The sequence below is a fragment of the Oncorhynchus mykiss genome, chromosome 20 (assembly GCF_013265735.2).
Source record: "Oncorhynchus mykiss isolate Arlee chromosome 20, USDA_OmykA_1.1, whole genome shotgun sequence".
Taxonomy (NCBI): Eukaryota; Metazoa; Chordata; class Actinopteri; order Salmoniformes; family Salmonidae; genus Oncorhynchus; species Oncorhynchus mykiss.
The window spans coordinates 7,011,801-7,029,955 of NC_048584.1; the positions used below are offsets into that span (position 1 = coordinate 7,011,801).

Genomic DNA, 18,155 nt, shown 5'->3' on the forward strand with positions numbered 1-18,155 from the left:
CTTTATTTTGTAAATGTAAATGAAGCTCAAACATCTGCTTTTCCACTCCACCTGTCTTTACCCCTGTCTTTCTCTGTCCCTCTCCCCCCAGGTACAACATGGATGCAGGAGATTGTTCCCCTGGTACAGAGTGGAGGGGACCTGACCCCGGTGCTGACTGTCCCAAACTGGGACAGAGTTCCTTGGCTAGAAGAGACAAGGGCCTGTGTCCTCAATCTGGAGCAGAGGGCATCACCACGCCTGTTTTCTACCCACTACCACTACAACATGATGCCCGCCTCCTTCTTCACTGTCAAGCCTAAGGTAGTGCACTGTAGATACGTGTAGATCAGCTCCTGTAGTGAAGCTGGTTTAGTGAACTATGCTGCTTTAGCTTTAGGCTTTAACACAATGGGCTAACACGATCATAGGTCACATTGATGACCTGGGTTTAATACCCAGTTGATCACATTTCTCATCATGTCAAGAGAATGTACATCGAATGTTACAATTCTAAGGCTGATTGCGCACATTGTGCACTATTAGAATAATACACAATGGCCTTGGGTAATGAATGGTTGATCAGAGAGATTCCTCGTCTCCAGGTCATCTATGTGATGAGAAACCCTAAAGATGTGTTCACATCCTCCTATCACTACTACGGCATGGCCTCCTTCCTGGTCCAACCTGGCACTCAGGACCAATTCCTGCAGAAGTTCCTCAATGGAAAAGGTCTAGTATTCTTTCTTGTTTTCCAACTATTACAGACATTTTGATATCAGTTTCATGCTTTTAGAATCAGAAAAGGCTTAGTGATCTGTGCTTTTTTGATTGACAGATTTATTTAGGTCCCGGTGACCTACTCTGCTGTATAAAGCAGACTTGGCTCTAGAATCTATGGGTTCAAATATCCAATATGAAAGAAGAGGATCAATTTATCAAAAGAGCAATGTTCAAGGCCAGCATATTTATTACCCTGGAATTATCATTAACAATTGATGTACTGTTTAGTCTCCTTCCTTTGAATAATTGACGCTACCTCTGTTATTCACAATTCATTCACTTATCCTCTGACCTATCAAGTATTGATAGAGTATTTGTAGTTGTATTTTATTGTAATAGCTTTGATGATACCTTTGTGGTCCCCCCCCCCCCCACCCCCCAGTGATGTTTGGTTCGTGGTTTGACCACGTGATAGGCTGGTTGAATGCTAAGGACCAGGACCGCACCATGTACATCTCCTACGAAGAGATGATATTTGTGAGTATCGTATGCTCAGTCAATACCCTAACAAAAGGACTTACACTTGAACGCGATGATTGCATATGATAACATCTCTTCCTTTATACAGAGTTAGAGATGAGTGTGTTTGATGTTAGGGATGTACAGTCGTGGCCAAAAGTTTTGAGAATGACACAAATATTAATTTTCACAAAGTCTGCTGCCTCAGTGTCTTTAGATATTTTTTGTCAGATGTTACTATGGAATACTGAAGTATAATTACAAGCATTTCATAAGTGTCAAAGGCTTTTATTGACAATTACATGAATTTGATGCAAAGAGTCAATATTTGCAGTGTTGACCCTTCTTTTTCAAGACCTTTGCAATCTGCCCTGGCATGCTGTCAATTAACTTCTGGGCCACATCCTGACTGATGACAGCCCACTCTTGCATAATCAATGTTTGGAGTTTGTCAGAATTTGTGGGTTTTTGTTTGTCCACCTGCCTCTTGAGGATTGACCACAAGTTCTCAATGGGATTAAGGTCTGGGGAGTTTCCTGGCCATGGACCCAAAATATCAATGTTTTGTTCCCAGAGCCACTTAGTTATCCCTTTTGCCTTATGGCAAGGTGCTCCATCATGTTTGAAAAGGCATTGTTCGTCACCAAACTGTTGCTGGATGGTTGGGAGAAGTTGCTCTCGGAGGATGTGTTGGTACCATTCTTTATTCATGGCTGTGTCCTTAGACAAAATTGTGAGTGAGCCCACTCCCTTGGCTGAGAAGCAACCCCACACATGAATGGTCTCAGGATGCTTTACTGTTGGCATGACAGGACTAATGGTAGCGCTCACCTTGTCTTCTCCAGAAAATATTTTTTCCAGATGCACCAAACAATTGGAAAGGGGATTCATCAGAGAAAATGACTTTACCCCAGTCCTCAGCAGTCCAATCCCTGTACCTTTTGCAGAATATCAGTCTGTCCCAGATGTTTTTCCTGGAGAGAAGTGGCTTCTTTGCTGCCCTTCTTGACACCAGGCCATCCTCCAAAAGTCTTTGCCTCACTGTTCATGCAGATGCACTCACACCTGCCTGCTGCCATTCCTGAGCAAGCTCTGTACTGGTGGTGCCCCGATCCCGCAGCTGAATCAACTTTAGGAGATGGTCCAGGCGCTTGCTGGACTTTCTTGGGCGCCCTGAAGCCTTCTTCACAACAATTGAACCGCTCTCCTTGAAGTTCTTGATGATCCGATAAATGGTTGATTTAGGTGCAGTCTTACTGGCAGCAATATCCTTGCCTGTGAAGCTCTTTTTGTGCAAAGCAATGATGACGGCACGTGTTTCCTTGCAGGTAACCAAGGAAGAACAATGATTCCAAGCACCACCCTCCTTTTGAAGCATCCAGTCTGTTATTCAAACTCAATCAGCATGACAGAGTGATCTCCAGCCTTGCCCTCGTCAACACTCACACCTGTGTTAACGAAAGAATCACTGACATGATGTCAGCTGGTCCTTTTGTGGCAGGGCTGAAATGCAGTGGAAATGTTTTGGGGGGATTCAGATAATTTGCATGGCAAAGAGGGACTTTGCAATTAATCTGATCACTCTTCATAACATTCTGGAGTATATGCAAATTGCCAACATACAAAGTGAGGCAGCAGACTTTGTGAAAATTTATATTTGTGTAATTCTCAAAACTTTTGGCCACGACTGTGTAGACCACCATGTTTTTGCCCCCACAATTTGTTTAAAAAATGTTTTATCTACTGTGGTTATTCCCAACACAACTTAGTCAGATTCAGTCAAGAACACACATGGATATATTTCATTGTAGTCCTTCAAAGTTATTGATATAAAATCATGTGACCCCCCCAGGATCTGAGGGATTCTGTGTCAAAGATCTCGCAATTCATGGGGAAGTCTCTGGACTCTGAGGTAATAGAGAAGATAGCAGACCATTGTGTGTTCAAGAACATGAAACAGAACAAGATGTCCAACTACTCCCTGGTCCCCAATGAGTTTATGGACCGTAATAAATCAGAGTTCCTTAGGAAAGGTACCCACATATCTTTATAAATGATAATATCTTTGAACAGAGTATTTGGAAATGATAGGCCGTCTGTAACAGTCCAATGTGTTAATGTGACTATGTTTCTGCAGGAATCGCTGGAGATTGGAAGAACCAATTGACTGTGTCCCAGGCAGAATACTTTGATGCAGTTTACAAAAACCAAATGAAGGACATCAAATACAAATTTGTGTGGGATTGAACTGACCATATTTTTTTCCTCCAGTCATTATCATAAATCACATAATCCCAATATAACCGTTGCTATAAAACAAATTATTCAATACATAAAATGCATATGATAGAACTGCTGTTGATTTGACATGTTGTATCATTAAACATATTAGGCCTATGTCTCAGTCACTGAATGTCTGTCTATATTGTCAATATTATATTATCAATCAGGTATTCTGTTGTAATATTCATATATTGTCATACAAGAGTCAAAAACCAATGATAAATCATTGGGCAAAACGTTAATTGATACTAGAGTAGATTACATTTTATTTGATATCTCCTTCCCAGTAGGTGGCGACACAACATTTCAATACAGTCCCCGTGTATAACCATCGTAATCTAGCCACGTAAACATTGTAGCCAAGGATCCAGAGGCAATTTAAAACCAAGTGCAGCAGCTTGCCTTTCTGAGTTTTGTCAGTAACATCTACGGATAATTGCAGATTATTTACGGCGTGAAATTATTTGTTTATAAATGCAAGATGGTCCAGAAGTGTCTTAACCAGGCAGCCAGGTAGGTGGCTATCGTTAGCAGAAATTTATTAATTTAACCAATTCTGTAGCAAAACGTTTCTTAAACGGAAGCAAATAGAACGAAACGGGGAGTGACCTACCTGATATTGTGCAATGGAAACAGTCGTTTTATTGCGAAACGTTTGGCAACTGGCGGAATGAATACACCCCTGGTACTCACTGGATGCGGGACGTTAGCCAACGAACATTAGTTAGCTAGCTAGCTAGGTAGTTAGTGTTAAACGCCATTGTGTACAATTAATAAGCTAGATAATGTGGCTTTGGAGGCGAACGAAGCTAAATAATTTGAAAAGCGAGAATAGATAACTGGCTAACTAGCTAATCTTGTTCAAAGACAATGTACTAGTTATAGCCAGGTATCAACGTCACGTGGGCACTTGTAGCTAGCTACCTACTTTTTAAAAATTTTACCTGACTTCAAGCCCGTTTTGACTTGTTTGCAGCATCATCACGTTTTGCTTTGTCGTGTTCTGCAGCAACATCAAGCTAGCTAAACAAAATTCCATTGTTGCAATAACATATTTTTAGTTGTATGTTTTATATCATGTGCCATTCCCCAAGACCAATGATGAGTCATTGCTCCAATAACTTTTTTACCTGACAGGCCTTGACAGCACACAGGAACATCAGACCCAGGTACTGCATGAAGTGCACAGCTACTGCTTTGAAAATCACACCACTAACCCCACAGTGTGCCTATTTGTATTACATGAAGCTAGCTACATGTGTTTACTTGATGCCAGTCAAATAGACTAAACGTTTCCTCTTGAAAGCAGACTGATATCATGGAGGAAACCAAGGGAGAGCTGGTGAATCTGTGTATGGACTATCCTGAGGGTCTCTCCATATTCAAGATTCACAACCTTTACCTGAAGGCCTACAACAAGCCTCTGGATCTGGGATGCTCAAACAGGCAAGGAGAACTTCTAATATAAGACAGTGAAGGGCAACTGGTCCGAGAGGTGTACTGTACACACCAATAGTCAACTTCTCATGGGTTAAATCAGTGTTACGAGTTGAACTGGTATGAAAGCCTGTGCACCAGGGATCATCAACTAGATTCAGCAGCAGGACAATTTTTTTATTGGGTGGATGGTCAGGGGGCCAGCACGTAATTAATTACAATAATTTGTAGACTAAGTTGACCGCACGAAGCCCAACAGATAATATTTTCCTAAAACATAATAATTTCAAACCTTGCTCACGTTTGTATGCAATCACATACAGTTGACGTCGGAAGTTTACATACACTTAGGTTGGAGTCATTAATTAAAATGTGTTTTTCAACCACTCCACAAATTTCTTGTTAACAAACTATCATTTTGGCAAGTTTGTTAAAACATCTACTTTGTGCATGACACAAGTAATTTTTCCAACAATTGTTTACAGACAGATTATTTCACTTAGAATTCACTGTATCACCATTCCAGTGGGTCAGAAGTTTACATACACTAAGTTGACTGTGCCTTTAAACAGCTTGGAAAATTATGTCATGGCTTTAGAAGCTTCTGATAGGCTAATTTACATCATTTGAGTAAATTGGAGGTCTACCTGTGGATGTATTTCAAGGCCTACCGTCAAACTCAGGAAAAAGGGGGAGGCTTGCAAGCCGAAGAACACCATCCCAACCGTGAAGCACGGGGGTGGCAGCATCATGTTGTGGGAGTGCTTTGCTACAGGAGGGACTGGTGCACTTCACAAAACAGATGGCATCATGAGGAGGAAAATTATGTGGATATATTGAAGCAACATTTCAAGACATCAGTCAGGAAGTTAAAGCTTGGCCGCAAATGGGTATTCCAAATGGACAATGACCCCAAGCATACTTCCAAAGTTGTGGCAAAATGGCTTAAGGACAACAAAGTCAAGGTATTGGAGTGGCCATTCCAAGCAAGTCCAAGAAAATGTAGGCAGAACTGGAAAAGCGTGTGAGAGCATGGAGGCCTACAAACCTGACTCAGTTACACCAGCTCTGTCAAGAGGAATGGGCCAAAATTCACCCAAGCTTTTGTAAGGCTTCCCAAAACGTTTGACCAAAGTTAAACAATTTTAAAAGGCAATGCTAGCAAATACTAATTGAGTGTGTAAACTTCTGACCCACTGGGAATGTGATGAAAGAAATAAAAGCTAAAATAAATCATTCTTTCTACTATTATTCTGACATTTCACATTCTTAAAATAACGTGGGGATCCTAATTGACCTAAGACAGGGAATTTGTCTAGGATTAAATAGAATGTAAATGTATTACTAGAGTTTAAATGTATTTAGCTAAGTGTATGTATTAAATGTATTTGGCTAAGGTGTATGTAAACTTCTGACTTCAACTGTATCTCTATTATGTTTGGGAATACTTTGCAACATATTTCCAAAATTAAAATATCTTGGAGCTGATTTGCTAGTGTTTTTACTGTCTTATGTCCTCCCCTTCAGAAAAATCACCCGCGGGCCAAATTTGACCTGCAGGCTGCAAGTTGGGGAACCTCCAAGTCCTAGTACAGGGTTTCCCAAACTCGGGAACCCAAGGGGTGCACATTTTGTTTTTTGCCCTAGCACTACACAGCTGATTTAAAATAATCAACTAATCATCCAGCTTTGATCATTTGAATCCGCTGTGTAGTGTTAGGGCAGGAAACAAAATGTGCACCCCTTGGGCTCCAGAGGCCCGAGATTGGAAAAGCCGGCCTAGTGCCCAGCTATCCTAGCAGTTGACATTGCAGATGACAGTGTACTGATGTATAGTGTACAGATGATTAATGATTGCTCATTAACACTTTTTTTCTATCTTGTTGTCTCTTTATATATGTTATATACAGTGCCTTGCGAAAGTATTCGGCCCCCTTGAACTTTGCGACCTTTTTCCACATTTCAGGCTTCAAACATAAAGATATAAAACTGTATTTTTTTGTGAAGAATCAACAACAAGTGGGACATAATCATGAAGTGGAACGACATTTATTGGATATTTCAAACTTTTTTAACAAATCAAAAACTGAAAAATTAGGCGTGCAAAATTATTCAGCCCCCTTAAGTTAATACTTTGTAGCGCCACCTTTTGCTGCGATTACAGCTGTAAGTCGCTTGGGGGTATGTCTCTATCAGTTTTGCACATCGAGAGACTGAAATTTTTTCCCATTCCTCCAGGCAAAACAGCTCGAGCTCAGTGAGGTTGGATGGAGAGCATTTGTGAACAGCAGTTTTCAGTTCTTCCCACAGATTCTCGATTGGATTCAGGTCTGGACTTTGACTTGGCCATTCTAACACCTGGATATGTTTATTTTTGAACCATTCCATTGTAGATTTTGCTTTATGTTTTGGATCATTGTCTTGTTGGAAGACAAATCTCCGTCCCAGTCTCAGGTCTTTTGCAGACTCCATCAGGTTCTCTTCCAGAATGGTCCTGTATTTGGCTCCATCCATCTTCCTATCAATTTTAACCATCTTCCCTGTCCCTGCTGAAGAAAAGCAGGCCCACACCATGATGCTGCCACCACCATGTTTGACAGTGGGAATGGTGTGTTCAGCTGTGTTGCTTTTACGCCAAACATAATGTTTTGCATTGTTGCCAAAAAGTTCAATTTTGGTTTCATCTGACCAGAGCACCTTCTTCCACATGTTTGGTGTGTCTCCCAGGTGGCTTGTGGCAAACTTTAAACAACACTTTTTATGGATATCTTTAAGAAATGGCTTTCTTCTTGCCACTCTTCCATAAAGGCCAGATTTGTGCAATATACGACTGATTGTTGTCCTATGGACAGAGTCTCCCACCTCAGCTGTAGATCTCTGCAGTTCATCCAGAGTGATCATGGGCCTCTTGGCTGCATCTCTGATCAGTCTTCTCCTTGTATGAGCTGAAAGTTTAGAGGGACGGCCAGGTCTTGGTAGATTTGCAGTGGTCTGATACTCCTTCCATTTCAATATTATCGCTTGCACAGTGCTCCTTGGGAAATCTTTTTGTATCCAAATCCGGCTTTAAACTTCTTCACAACAGTATCTCGGACCTGCCTGGTGTGTTCCTTGTTCTTCATGATGCTCTCTGCGCTTTTAACGGACCTCTGAGACTATCACAGTGCAGGTGCATTTATACGGAGACTTGATTACACACAGGTGGATTGTATTTATCATCATTAGTCATTTAGGTCAACATTGGATCATTCAGAGATCCTCACTGAACTTCTGGAGAGAGTTTGCTGCACTGAAAGTAAAGGGGCTGAATAATTTTGCACGCCCAATTTTTCAGTTTTTGATTTGTTAAAAAAAGTTTGAAATATCCAATAAATGTCGTTCCACTTCATGATTGTGTCCCACTTGTTGTTGATTCTTCACAAAAAAATACAGTTTTATATCTTTATGTTTGAAGCCTGAAATGTGGCAAAAGGTCGCAAAGATCAAGGGGGCCGAATACTTTCGCAAGGCACTGTATGTATGTTCTTGTCTATGTTTTGATTCCTTTTTTGTATATAGAGCTGCAACCAAAATTTCCCCACAGGGAAAATAAAATCATTATCTTATCCCTACTCTACATTGTTACTATGGTAAATGTTCTCTCACACAGTAGGTATCGGTGAAGTACAAACTTTCTAATCCTATCTTATTTTATTTTAGGTTGTTGGCACTAGAGACACTGCTGAAGACCATACCTGACCAGCTCCGCTTCTCCTCTACTGGAGGACTGACTGTATGGCCTATCACGTCTCATCTACAGACATCCACCTCATCATCTTCCTCATCATTAGCATCATCGTCAGCAGCAGCTGTAGAACGTCCCACTGCACCTGGAAGCTCAGCACAGGATATCAGCAAAGGTCAGAAGTTGAGGAACCCACTGATCTGTATATGAGTGGATAAGTGAAAACATCGATTTCGCCATCTTACTTACACCAATCCAACCCTCAGATTTGTATGCAGACGTTGTATTTTCAAAACAAGGAGACCTTTGATCTTGCCTAACGTGTTGATTTGTCTTCCTCTCCAGCTGTGTGCCTGAACAGGCTCAGAAGAGAGGTGCTGCTCATGCTCGGCGCCTTCCCTGGTGGTGTGGAGGTGCCTAAGCTGTGTGCCTGCTACAAGCAGATGTACGGCAGGCAGCTGACCCTCAGAGAATATGGGCTGACAGGCCTCCAAGAGCTGTTTGCTGCCCTGGGGGACCAGGTGTGTGTGGAGAGACAGGACAAGATGAACTTGGTTCGGCTGAGCAGTCCTGGCGACCAGGTGGAATACACACAGCCACAGCAGGGGCATGTACGGGAGAGGAGGAGGAGGAGGAGGAGGAGAGAGGAAGAAGAAAAAGAAAAAGAAGAGAAAGAAAAAGAAGAGAAGGATGTAAACGAAAGCCTGTCAGGAGCTCTGCTCAGGAAGACAGGTGAGGCTTTCTGTTGTTATATTTAGTGTTGAATTGACTATAGGGCTGGGTGAATGTCTGCCTGTTTCGCTAAAATCCTTTAATTTAAAAAAAATTATGAACGTTTATGTCTGCTTTTTCTCATGTTGTCGTTTTGGTCTCGTATTCGCTCCTTCTGTTCTGTGTGCACATTCCCATTTACAAGTGCATACAGTACCAGTCAAAAGTTTGGACAGACCTATTCATTTCAGGATTTTTCTTAATTTTTTACTATTTTCTACATTATGGAATAATAGTGAAGACCTCAAACTATGAAATAACACACATGGAATCATGTAGTAACCAAAAATGTATTTAATATTTCAGAATCTTCTAAGTAGCCACCCTTTGCCTTGATGACAGCTTTGCACACTCTTGGCATTCTCTCAACCAGCTTAATGAGGTAGTCACCTGGAATGCATTTCAATTAACAGGTTAACAGGTTTTTGTTAAGTTCATTTGTGGAATTTCTTTCATTTTTAATGCGTTTGAGCCATTCAGTTGTGTTGTGACAAGGTAGGGGTGGTATACAGAAGATAGCTTTATTTGGTAAAAGACAAAGTCCATATTATGGCAAAAACAGCTCAAATAAGCAAAGAGAAATGACAGTCCATCATTACTTTAAGACATGAAGGTCAGTCAATCCGGAAAATGCCAAGAACTCTGAACATTTTTGAAGTACATTCATCAAGCTCTATGATGGAACTGGCTCTCATGAGGACCGCCACAGGAAAGGAAGACCCCTGAGTTACCTCTGCTGTAGAGGATAAGTTCATTAGGGTTACCAGCTTCAGAAATTGCAGCCCAAATAAATGCTTCACAGAGTTCAAGTAACAGACACATCTCAACATCAACTGTTCAGAGGAGAGTGTGTGAATCAGACATTCATGGTCAAATTGCTGCAGAGAAACCACTACTAAAGGACATCAATAAGAAAAATACACTTGCTTGGGTCAAGAAACACGAGCAATTAAGCTGGTGGAAATCTGTCCTTTGGTATGATGAGTCCAAATTGAAATTTCTGGTTCCAACCGCCGTGTCTTTGTGAGACGCGGAGTAGGTGAACGGATGATCTCCGCATGTGTGTTTCCCACTGTGAAGCATGGAGGAGGAGGTGTTGGGGTGCTTTGCTGGTGACACTGTCTGTGATTTATTTAGAATTCAAGGCACACTTAACCAGCATGGCTACCACAGCATTGTGCAGCGATACACCATCCCATCTGGTTTGGGGTTCGTGGTACTATCATTTGTTTTTCAACAGGATAATGACCCAAAACACACCCCCAGCTGTGTAAGGGCAATTTTACCAAGAAGGAGAGTGATGGAGTGCTGCATCAGATGACCTGGCCTCCACAATCACCCAACCTCAACCCGATTTGAGATGGTTTGGGAGGAGTTGGACCGCAGAGTAAAGGAACAGCAGCCAACAAGTGCTCAGCATATGTGGAAACTCCTTCAAGACTGTTGGAAAAGCATTCCAGGTGACTACCTCATGAAGCTGGTTGAGAGATTCCAAAGCTGTCATCAAGGCAAAGGGTGGCTACTTTAAAGAATATAAAATATATTTTGATTTGTTTAACAGATTTGTGGTTACTTCGTGATTCCATACGTGTCATTTAATAGTTTTGATGTCTTCACTATTATTCTACAATGTAGAAAATAGTTCAAATAAAAATGCATCAGCTTCTCATTGCGCACAGAGCAGACACTAAAAAGGGAGTATCAATGAACATTGATTCTAGAAGATGAATTCTCAGTTTGTCATTGCGGTACTAGGTCCCAGTAGCAGCATTTTAGCCAAATACTGTTAAACTATCTGTGTAGTCTGTTTTGTAAATGTGCAATAAGCATAAGACACAATTATATAAGGAATTGGCAACTTTGTTCTCTCTCATTCCTAGAAATAAGGTAGGCAACCTGATTTCAACATCTGAACATTGTGGACAGGCTAGCATGCTGTTCAAACAGTTGGAGATGGACAGAAGTGTTAAGTTCCATGTTTTAAGTGTCCCTATATTTGTTATTACGGTGCTATCACTCTGTTATTAGTGCTCGTGCGCAGGATTCTCGTTGTTGATGAACCTGAGTGGAATGGTAACCGCGTATTGCTCTAATACGGTTGAGTAAGTGTTGTTAAACTGGAACCTTGTTGTTGTGTCATTATGAGTTAACAAGAAGAGTGTGTTCATAACAATTCAACTGATCTACCTTGTTAGCTAACAAAGAGATCAGTTGGCTAGACTTGAAATATAGCCTAAAGATTAGCTGGCTACTCAATAGCATGTGGGCTTGTGCTTGAGATATTTATAAGACTTTTGTTTAATTTTCTATAATGCCTGCTACAATAAGTTAGTCATTATTAGTGAATGTGCATTATTAGTGAATGTGCATTATGCATGGTTCTGGTTAAATGTGTAACAAAAAGGGCATTCCATTGGCAAACTTGAAAGCCTGATCAGTGATTATGGCAAAAAAGCAGGTTAAACTATTTTGGGCTTATACTGTATTTAGCCTAAGTATAATTTCACAAGCCCTGAATTCATTAGATCATTGATGACTGTTTGAAATGCAGTGTATTTGACGTTTAATTGTACAACCAAGCTTATTTGGAGAACATTTAAAACATAGATATAGATAGATATATCTCGTGAATCCCCCATAGATGGCCATAATGCTCTTGAGCAATGTTCCCTCTAAGCTGTGCACCCTGCTCCCCCTGGACTGTCTCACAGAAAGAATATCAGCCCGTGCAGGAAAGTACGAGGTTGAACTTAACTCAAAAAGTTTTCCCCCTTAGTTAACACTATCAACGTTTCCCTCTACTGTAGGAATTGTGATTGAATCAATGTAATATTAGCCATTTTCAATGCAAGATACTGAAACAAAACAAACTATGCAAGACTTAGTTTTACATACTAACTGTGCAAGCGATTTTATTATAGGCAGAAGGCATAGGAGTAGGATCCTGTTGCATTGACCGGCATGACTCAGGCCCGTACTCTGCACCGACTGGTGCGCCATATCCAATCAGAGCTGCATTAGGCCTATATGCAAATAGACCATTGCCATAATGGATCTGTGCCATTCACTTTCAACTGGACTGTGTTTTCAGCATGAGCGGTCGTGAGTGTGTTGAGATCAAAGCGAGAGCTGCATGTAGCCATGTGTGCACATTTGTTCTTATCCGTTGCTAGATAGTGAGTTATTATCCCAGTTATAGATACTTTGTAATCAGCAATGGGTGAGGAATTGCTTCTTACAAGAGCACAAAACGTTTACGTTTCTATCTTTGAAAAGCGAGTCGGTAAAATGCTATTTTTTTTGTCTTAAAGGGGCAGTGTTGTATTTTTTGGCAGGCTTGAATACGCTAAGTAGTCAATAGGCTGAGGGTTGCATCATTTGTCTGATTCTCTGTAATAATAGTATGGGAATAATAATACATTTTATATTCCTCCCTACACTTCCTACATAGCTAAGTTCCTGCCGATCGTCAACACAGGTCGTCACACTCTGCGGTCGCCCCCAAGCGGCTCATAATTTGACCTTTATTTAACTAGGCAAGTCAGTTAAGAACAAATTCTTATTTACAATGATGGCCCGGACGGCGCTGGACCAATTGTGGCCAGATGTGATGCAGCCTGGATTTGAACCAGGTGTCTTAGACCACTGGCCACTCGGGAGCCCAATTAAACAGTATAGTATGTAATGAATATACATTTCCTCCACTTATTTCAGAAGGGGGAAAGGAACATATGAATTTAAACATCAGTACATACTTTATTACCACACACAAGGTGATCGCTTGTTGAGACTGTCGATATTGCTACAGGGTCACCATGACGGCAGGCCCTTACACTCTACCTTGGGAGCACCATTTACAAAACCACCACTGTGAGCATGGCCTATGGACATGCTGCACCATTAACTCAATGTTTTACCTTGGTGTTATGGATTATCATCATTTTAATCAGGCATAGGAAATAAATCAGGTAAATAGGGTTCTGAGGGGTCTCCTTCAGGGGTTAGTAATGGCATGACAAGAATAGTCTCAACGGCTTTGCTGCACAATTTCTTACAAGTTACAATAAGCATTATAAATCAACCGATGAAATATTGTAGCTCCCATAACACCAAATAATCCAAACAGATTTCAATCGTTTGTGGCTGGTTTGTGTCCGTTTGCGGGATCAATCGCTAAGCTTTTTCAGATGTTCCACTACGATAGTCAAGTTACCCCTACCCCGGGTTATGAATGTACAGCGATGGTCCCCTATCATTTGGCACACTCTTATGCAAACATTCTGTCTCAAAAACATGCCCTGTATGTACTTTGTCTCCGGCTACAAATACATTTGCGCTTAAATCATTCTATCTAACCCATAACACGTTAGTCACTACTGCTAGTCCACTTATAAACGTACTAAAACATCAGAAAGCCATATGCATTGATGCACTTTAATATTTGAATTCTGATAATGTTTTACAACCAAATTTAGAATCACAGTCTTCAGTGCTCCACATTGTCTATCACGTAAATTCAAGACCCTCAATTTAGCACACACCAAAACAGTTAGAATCTCCATTTGCAAACAGGGGACTATATATTTACATATATACATATACACACACACACACACACAGTTGAAGTCGGAAGTTTACATAAACCAAATACATTTAAACTCAGTTTTTCACAATTCCTGACATTTAATACTAGTTAAAATTCCCTGTTTTAGGTCAGTTACGATCACCACTTTATTTTAAGAATGTGAAATGTCAGAATGATGAATGATTTATTTCAGCTTTTACTTCTTTCATCTCATTCCCAGTCGGTCAGAAGTTTGCATACACTCAATTAGTATTTGGTAGCATTGCCTTTAAATTGTTTAACTTGGGTCAAACTTTTCGGGTAGCCTTCCACAAGCTTCCCACAATAAGTTGGGTGAATTTTGGCCCATTCTTCCTGACAGAGCTGGTGTAACCGAGTCAAGTTTGTAGGCCTCCTTGCTCTCACACGCTTTTTCAGTTCTGACCACACATTCTCTATAGGTTTGAGGTCAGGGCTTTGTGATGGCCACTCCAATACCTTGACTTTGTTATCCTTAAGCCATTTTGCCACAACTTTGGAAGTATGCTTGGGGTCATTGCCATTTGGAAGACCCATTTGCGACGAAGCTTTAACTTCCTGACTGATGTCTTGAGATGATGCTTCAATATAGCCACATAATTTTCCTCCTCATGGTGCCATCTATTTTGTGAAGTGCACCAGTCCCTCCTACAGCAAAGCACCTCCACAACATGATGCTGCCAAACATAACGATGGTCATTATGGCCAAACAGTTCTATTTTTGTTTCATCAGACCAGAGGACATTTCTCCAAAAAGTATGATCTTTGTCCCCATGTGCAGTTGCAAACCGTAGTCTGGCTTTTTTTATGGCTGTTTTGGAGCAGTGGCTTCTTCCTTGCTGAGCGGCCTTTCAGGTTACATCGATATAGGACTTGTTTTACTGTGGATATAGATACTTTTGTACCTGTTTCCTCCAGTATCTTCACAAGGTCCTTTGCTGTTGTTCTGGGATTGATTTGCACTTTTCGCATCAAAGTATGTTCATCTCTAGGAGACAGAACGCGTCTCCTTCCTGAGCGGTATGACGGCTGCATGGTCCCATGGTGTTTGTACTTGCGTACTATTGTTTGTACTGATGAACGTGGTACCTTCAGGCATTTGGAAATTGCTCCCAAGGATGAACCAGACTTGTGGAGGTCTACAATTTTTTTCTCTGAGGTCTTGGCTGATTTCTTTTGATTTTCCCATGATGTCAAGCAAAGAAGCACTGAGTTTGAAGGTAGGCCTTGAAGTACATCCACAGGTACACCTTCAACTGACTCAAATGATGTCAATTAGCCTATCGGAAGCTTCTAAAGCCATGACATCATTTTCTGGAATTTTCCAAGCTGTTTAAAGGCACAGTCAACTTAGTGTATGTAAACTTCTGACCCACTGGAATTGTGATACAGTGAATTCTAAGGGAAATAGTCTGTCTGTAAACAATTGTTGGAAAAATGACTTGTGTCATGCACAAAGTAGATGTCCTAACCGACTTGCCAAAACTATAGTTTGTTAACAAGAAATTTGTGGAGTGGTTAAAAAACAAGTTTTAATGACTCCATCGTAAGTGTATGTAAACTTCAGACCTCAACTGTTCGGTTTGTACTACTTATTACCATCCCTGTCTTAAACTGTCATGAGTGGCATGTTAATGACAACAGATGTATCTCAATGCATTCTTAGTCTAAATTACTATAAATTCCGCAGTGTGCAGACCTCCACAATCAACCTGATCCACACAAATGAACAATTACGGGCACTAGGGCTGGGCGATATGGCGATATATATCGTGTGACGATAGAACGTCTTGTTTCATATTTTTCTCTATCGTTTATTTACTTGTTTCGCAAATCACACTCTTTACGGCAATGTTTTTTGTCAATTGGACGTGCTTTGCGCGGAAAGAAATTTGCAACACAAACAAACATGGAGGAGAGTAAATGTGACACAGAGCTCGGAGACACAGAGCTCGTACCTAAAAGAGGGGCTACTTCGGTAGCATGGACGTGGTTTGGGTATGAAAAGTCTGACATGGACCAGAAAACCTTCCTCTGCAAAATATGCCGCAGACCGGTCCCAACAACATGCTCAAACACCACTAACCTCTTACCACCTACGCAAGAATCATGTGAAACAGTATGGAGAGAGTCTACGGATGAGACCCAAGAAAGTACAGTCGGGTGCTCAAAACAAACCCCCGGCTCGGACGTTGCAAGAGGCTTTTGCCCGCGGCACACCATATGGCAAAGATGGAGGGCGATAACAGCTGCCATTACAACTTACATCTGCAAAGACATGGCTCCAATTTACACGGTCGAGAAACAGGGGTTTTGTGAGTTGGTGCTAACACTTGACCCAAGGTACCAATTGCAAATTGTTATGTGACATGTATTAATGCCAAAATAACATGCAAAACAGGCAAGCCCACCCCCCCCATGTTATTTAGTTACATGTTTAACTGAAAATTTGGTTCTAAATAAAAGGAGAAATAATCAATATGAGTAAGTACCTTTTTAATTTGTTGCGTATAATTCAAAATGTAATAAGAAACAGGTGGTAATTTTATATAAATGTGCTATATCGTGATATGTATCGTTATTGGCATATGAAATTACCTACATCGGGATATGAGATTATGGCCATATCGCCCAGCCCTAACGGGCATGGTTGACCCCCCCCCATTCCCTTTCGGCACTGTCTTCATGTTCTTCTTCAGATAGTATTTCAGTTTGTCCTTCCAATGGCACATGTTCAAAGAGGATGGCCCTTGATAATGTCTCTCACCGCCATTGTCCATTATGTCTTGTCCATTTTCCTACCGGTACACCAGCAACATGAGAGAAGTTTGGTCAGAATCACTCTCCATGCTCACTCCACGTGGACTCATGTCGCACTCCTTAGAGAAAAGGCATGAGCGAAAAGGCAGTTGAGAGTTTCAACTGGATGCTGTGTAAAGGCTGCTGGCTCGGACTCGGGTCTCACGGTAGAAGGGGTGCAGGACCAAACTTAACGCCTTTGTCGCCGTGCTTCAGCCGGTTAGGGGGGATTGACGTTCACACTGTTGGTCAAATTATCCCTTCCATGGATCTAGACACCATCTGTGGTCACCTTTGCCATAACCTTCGAGAGAGGATAGACCAGAACAACAGTTTAGGGCATTTCTGATTCAGGAAATCCAGACAAATTATTTACTGTATGTCAAATTAGAATGAAGTAAAACCACAAATTCAAATTCCTATCTCCATCCATGGCTAATTTAAGAAAGGGACAATTTTAATTTACATTTTGTCTATCAATGACGTATGCTCCTAATGGGATTTGATAGGAGTGACGCCAAATCCAAGCTGGCTTCCCTTGACACTTTTTTTTTGTTGGTGCACCAGCTGCTACTGGAGGAGGCTGAATGATAGAACAGCTATTTCCATGTTATGGGATGCATTTTCTCCATTGTTTTTGATGGTAGGCGACTCTGGTAGGTCTACATTATCATCATCCATAGTAGCCTACTTGACCACTGTCTGAAACTGTAACTTAAAGTGGGTACAGCCTCAGTGTGCACAGGAAACACATGCTGGAAGTTGCACAGAATTTTCACAATGTTCAAGTTTGCTCTCAGCAGACCTGCAATTTGCTCAGTGCTGTTGAATCTTTTTAACCGTATGAACCCTACACATTTATAGTGGGAGCTGCTTATAGTGGGAGCTGCTTGGTTTCTGCAAGCATGGTCACATGACTTCCCTGGTAACAGCTCAGATGGGGTCAGCTGTAGCAGACCAGGAAACCGAAACTCAAGGCCTTGGATCAATCCCTCCCCCCCTCCTCCCAATCTCTCTCTTCACTCACGTCATCCCTCACTCCTGTTTTTCTGTTCTGTTTTCCTCTTATTGTTTAGTCACCATCATCTCTAATCCCAATATACATCATTAATGTTATTACTACACAGATAAGATACTGGTGCAATGTGTTTTACTGTATTGTCTCCTGTTGCTACAGTTTAACATCTGCCTAGGGACTGAATATTAATCGGCTTGATAGCAAATCTGGTGCAACACTCAAGTTATGTATGCCAACATGGTCCCTGACAATTTAAAAAGACACTGAAAAAGAGGCAAAACAAAGTATTGAAAATAACA

The 18,155-nt window shown here is 41.2% G+C and overlaps 2 protein-coding genes across 3 annotated transcripts in view; both read left to right on the plus strand.

The window, feature by feature from the left end:
* LOC110498876 (sulfotransferase 2B1) overlaps window positions 1-3,634 on the plus strand; it is a 5,691-nt gene extending 2,057 nt beyond the window's left edge. The window contains exons 2-6 of the mRNA XM_021575547.2: window positions 92-303; window positions 585-711; window positions 1,145-1,239; window positions 3,074-3,254; window positions 3,359-3,634. Of these exons, the coding sequence (XP_021431222.1) occupies window positions 92-303; window positions 585-711; window positions 1,145-1,239; window positions 3,074-3,254; window positions 3,359-3,468 (725 nt within the window). The 3' untranslated portion in view covers window positions 3,469-3,634. The remainder of the gene's footprint in view (window positions 1-91; window positions 304-584; window positions 712-1,144; window positions 1,240-3,073; window positions 3,255-3,358) is intronic.
* Window positions 3,635-3,882: 248 nt separating this feature from the next.
* The window catches only part of wu:fj29h11 (protein NO VEIN), a 58,650-nt gene continuing 44,377 nt past the window's right edge, over window positions 3,883-18,155 (plus strand). The window contains exons 1-5 of one of the 2 annotated variants that reach the window (XM_036955675.1): window positions 3,883-4,017; window positions 4,642-4,673; window positions 4,814-4,950; window positions 8,641-8,840; window positions 9,011-9,397. In XM_036955675.1, the coding sequence (XP_036811570.1) occupies window positions 4,823-4,950; window positions 8,641-8,840; window positions 9,011-9,397 (715 nt within the window). In that variant the 5' untranslated portion in view covers window positions 3,883-4,017; window positions 4,642-4,673; window positions 4,814-4,822. Of the gene's footprint in view, window positions 4,018-4,098; window positions 4,674-4,813; window positions 4,951-8,640; window positions 8,841-9,010; window positions 9,398-18,155 lie in introns of those variants that run through there. The other variant, XM_036955676.1, reaches the window with a different exon arrangement.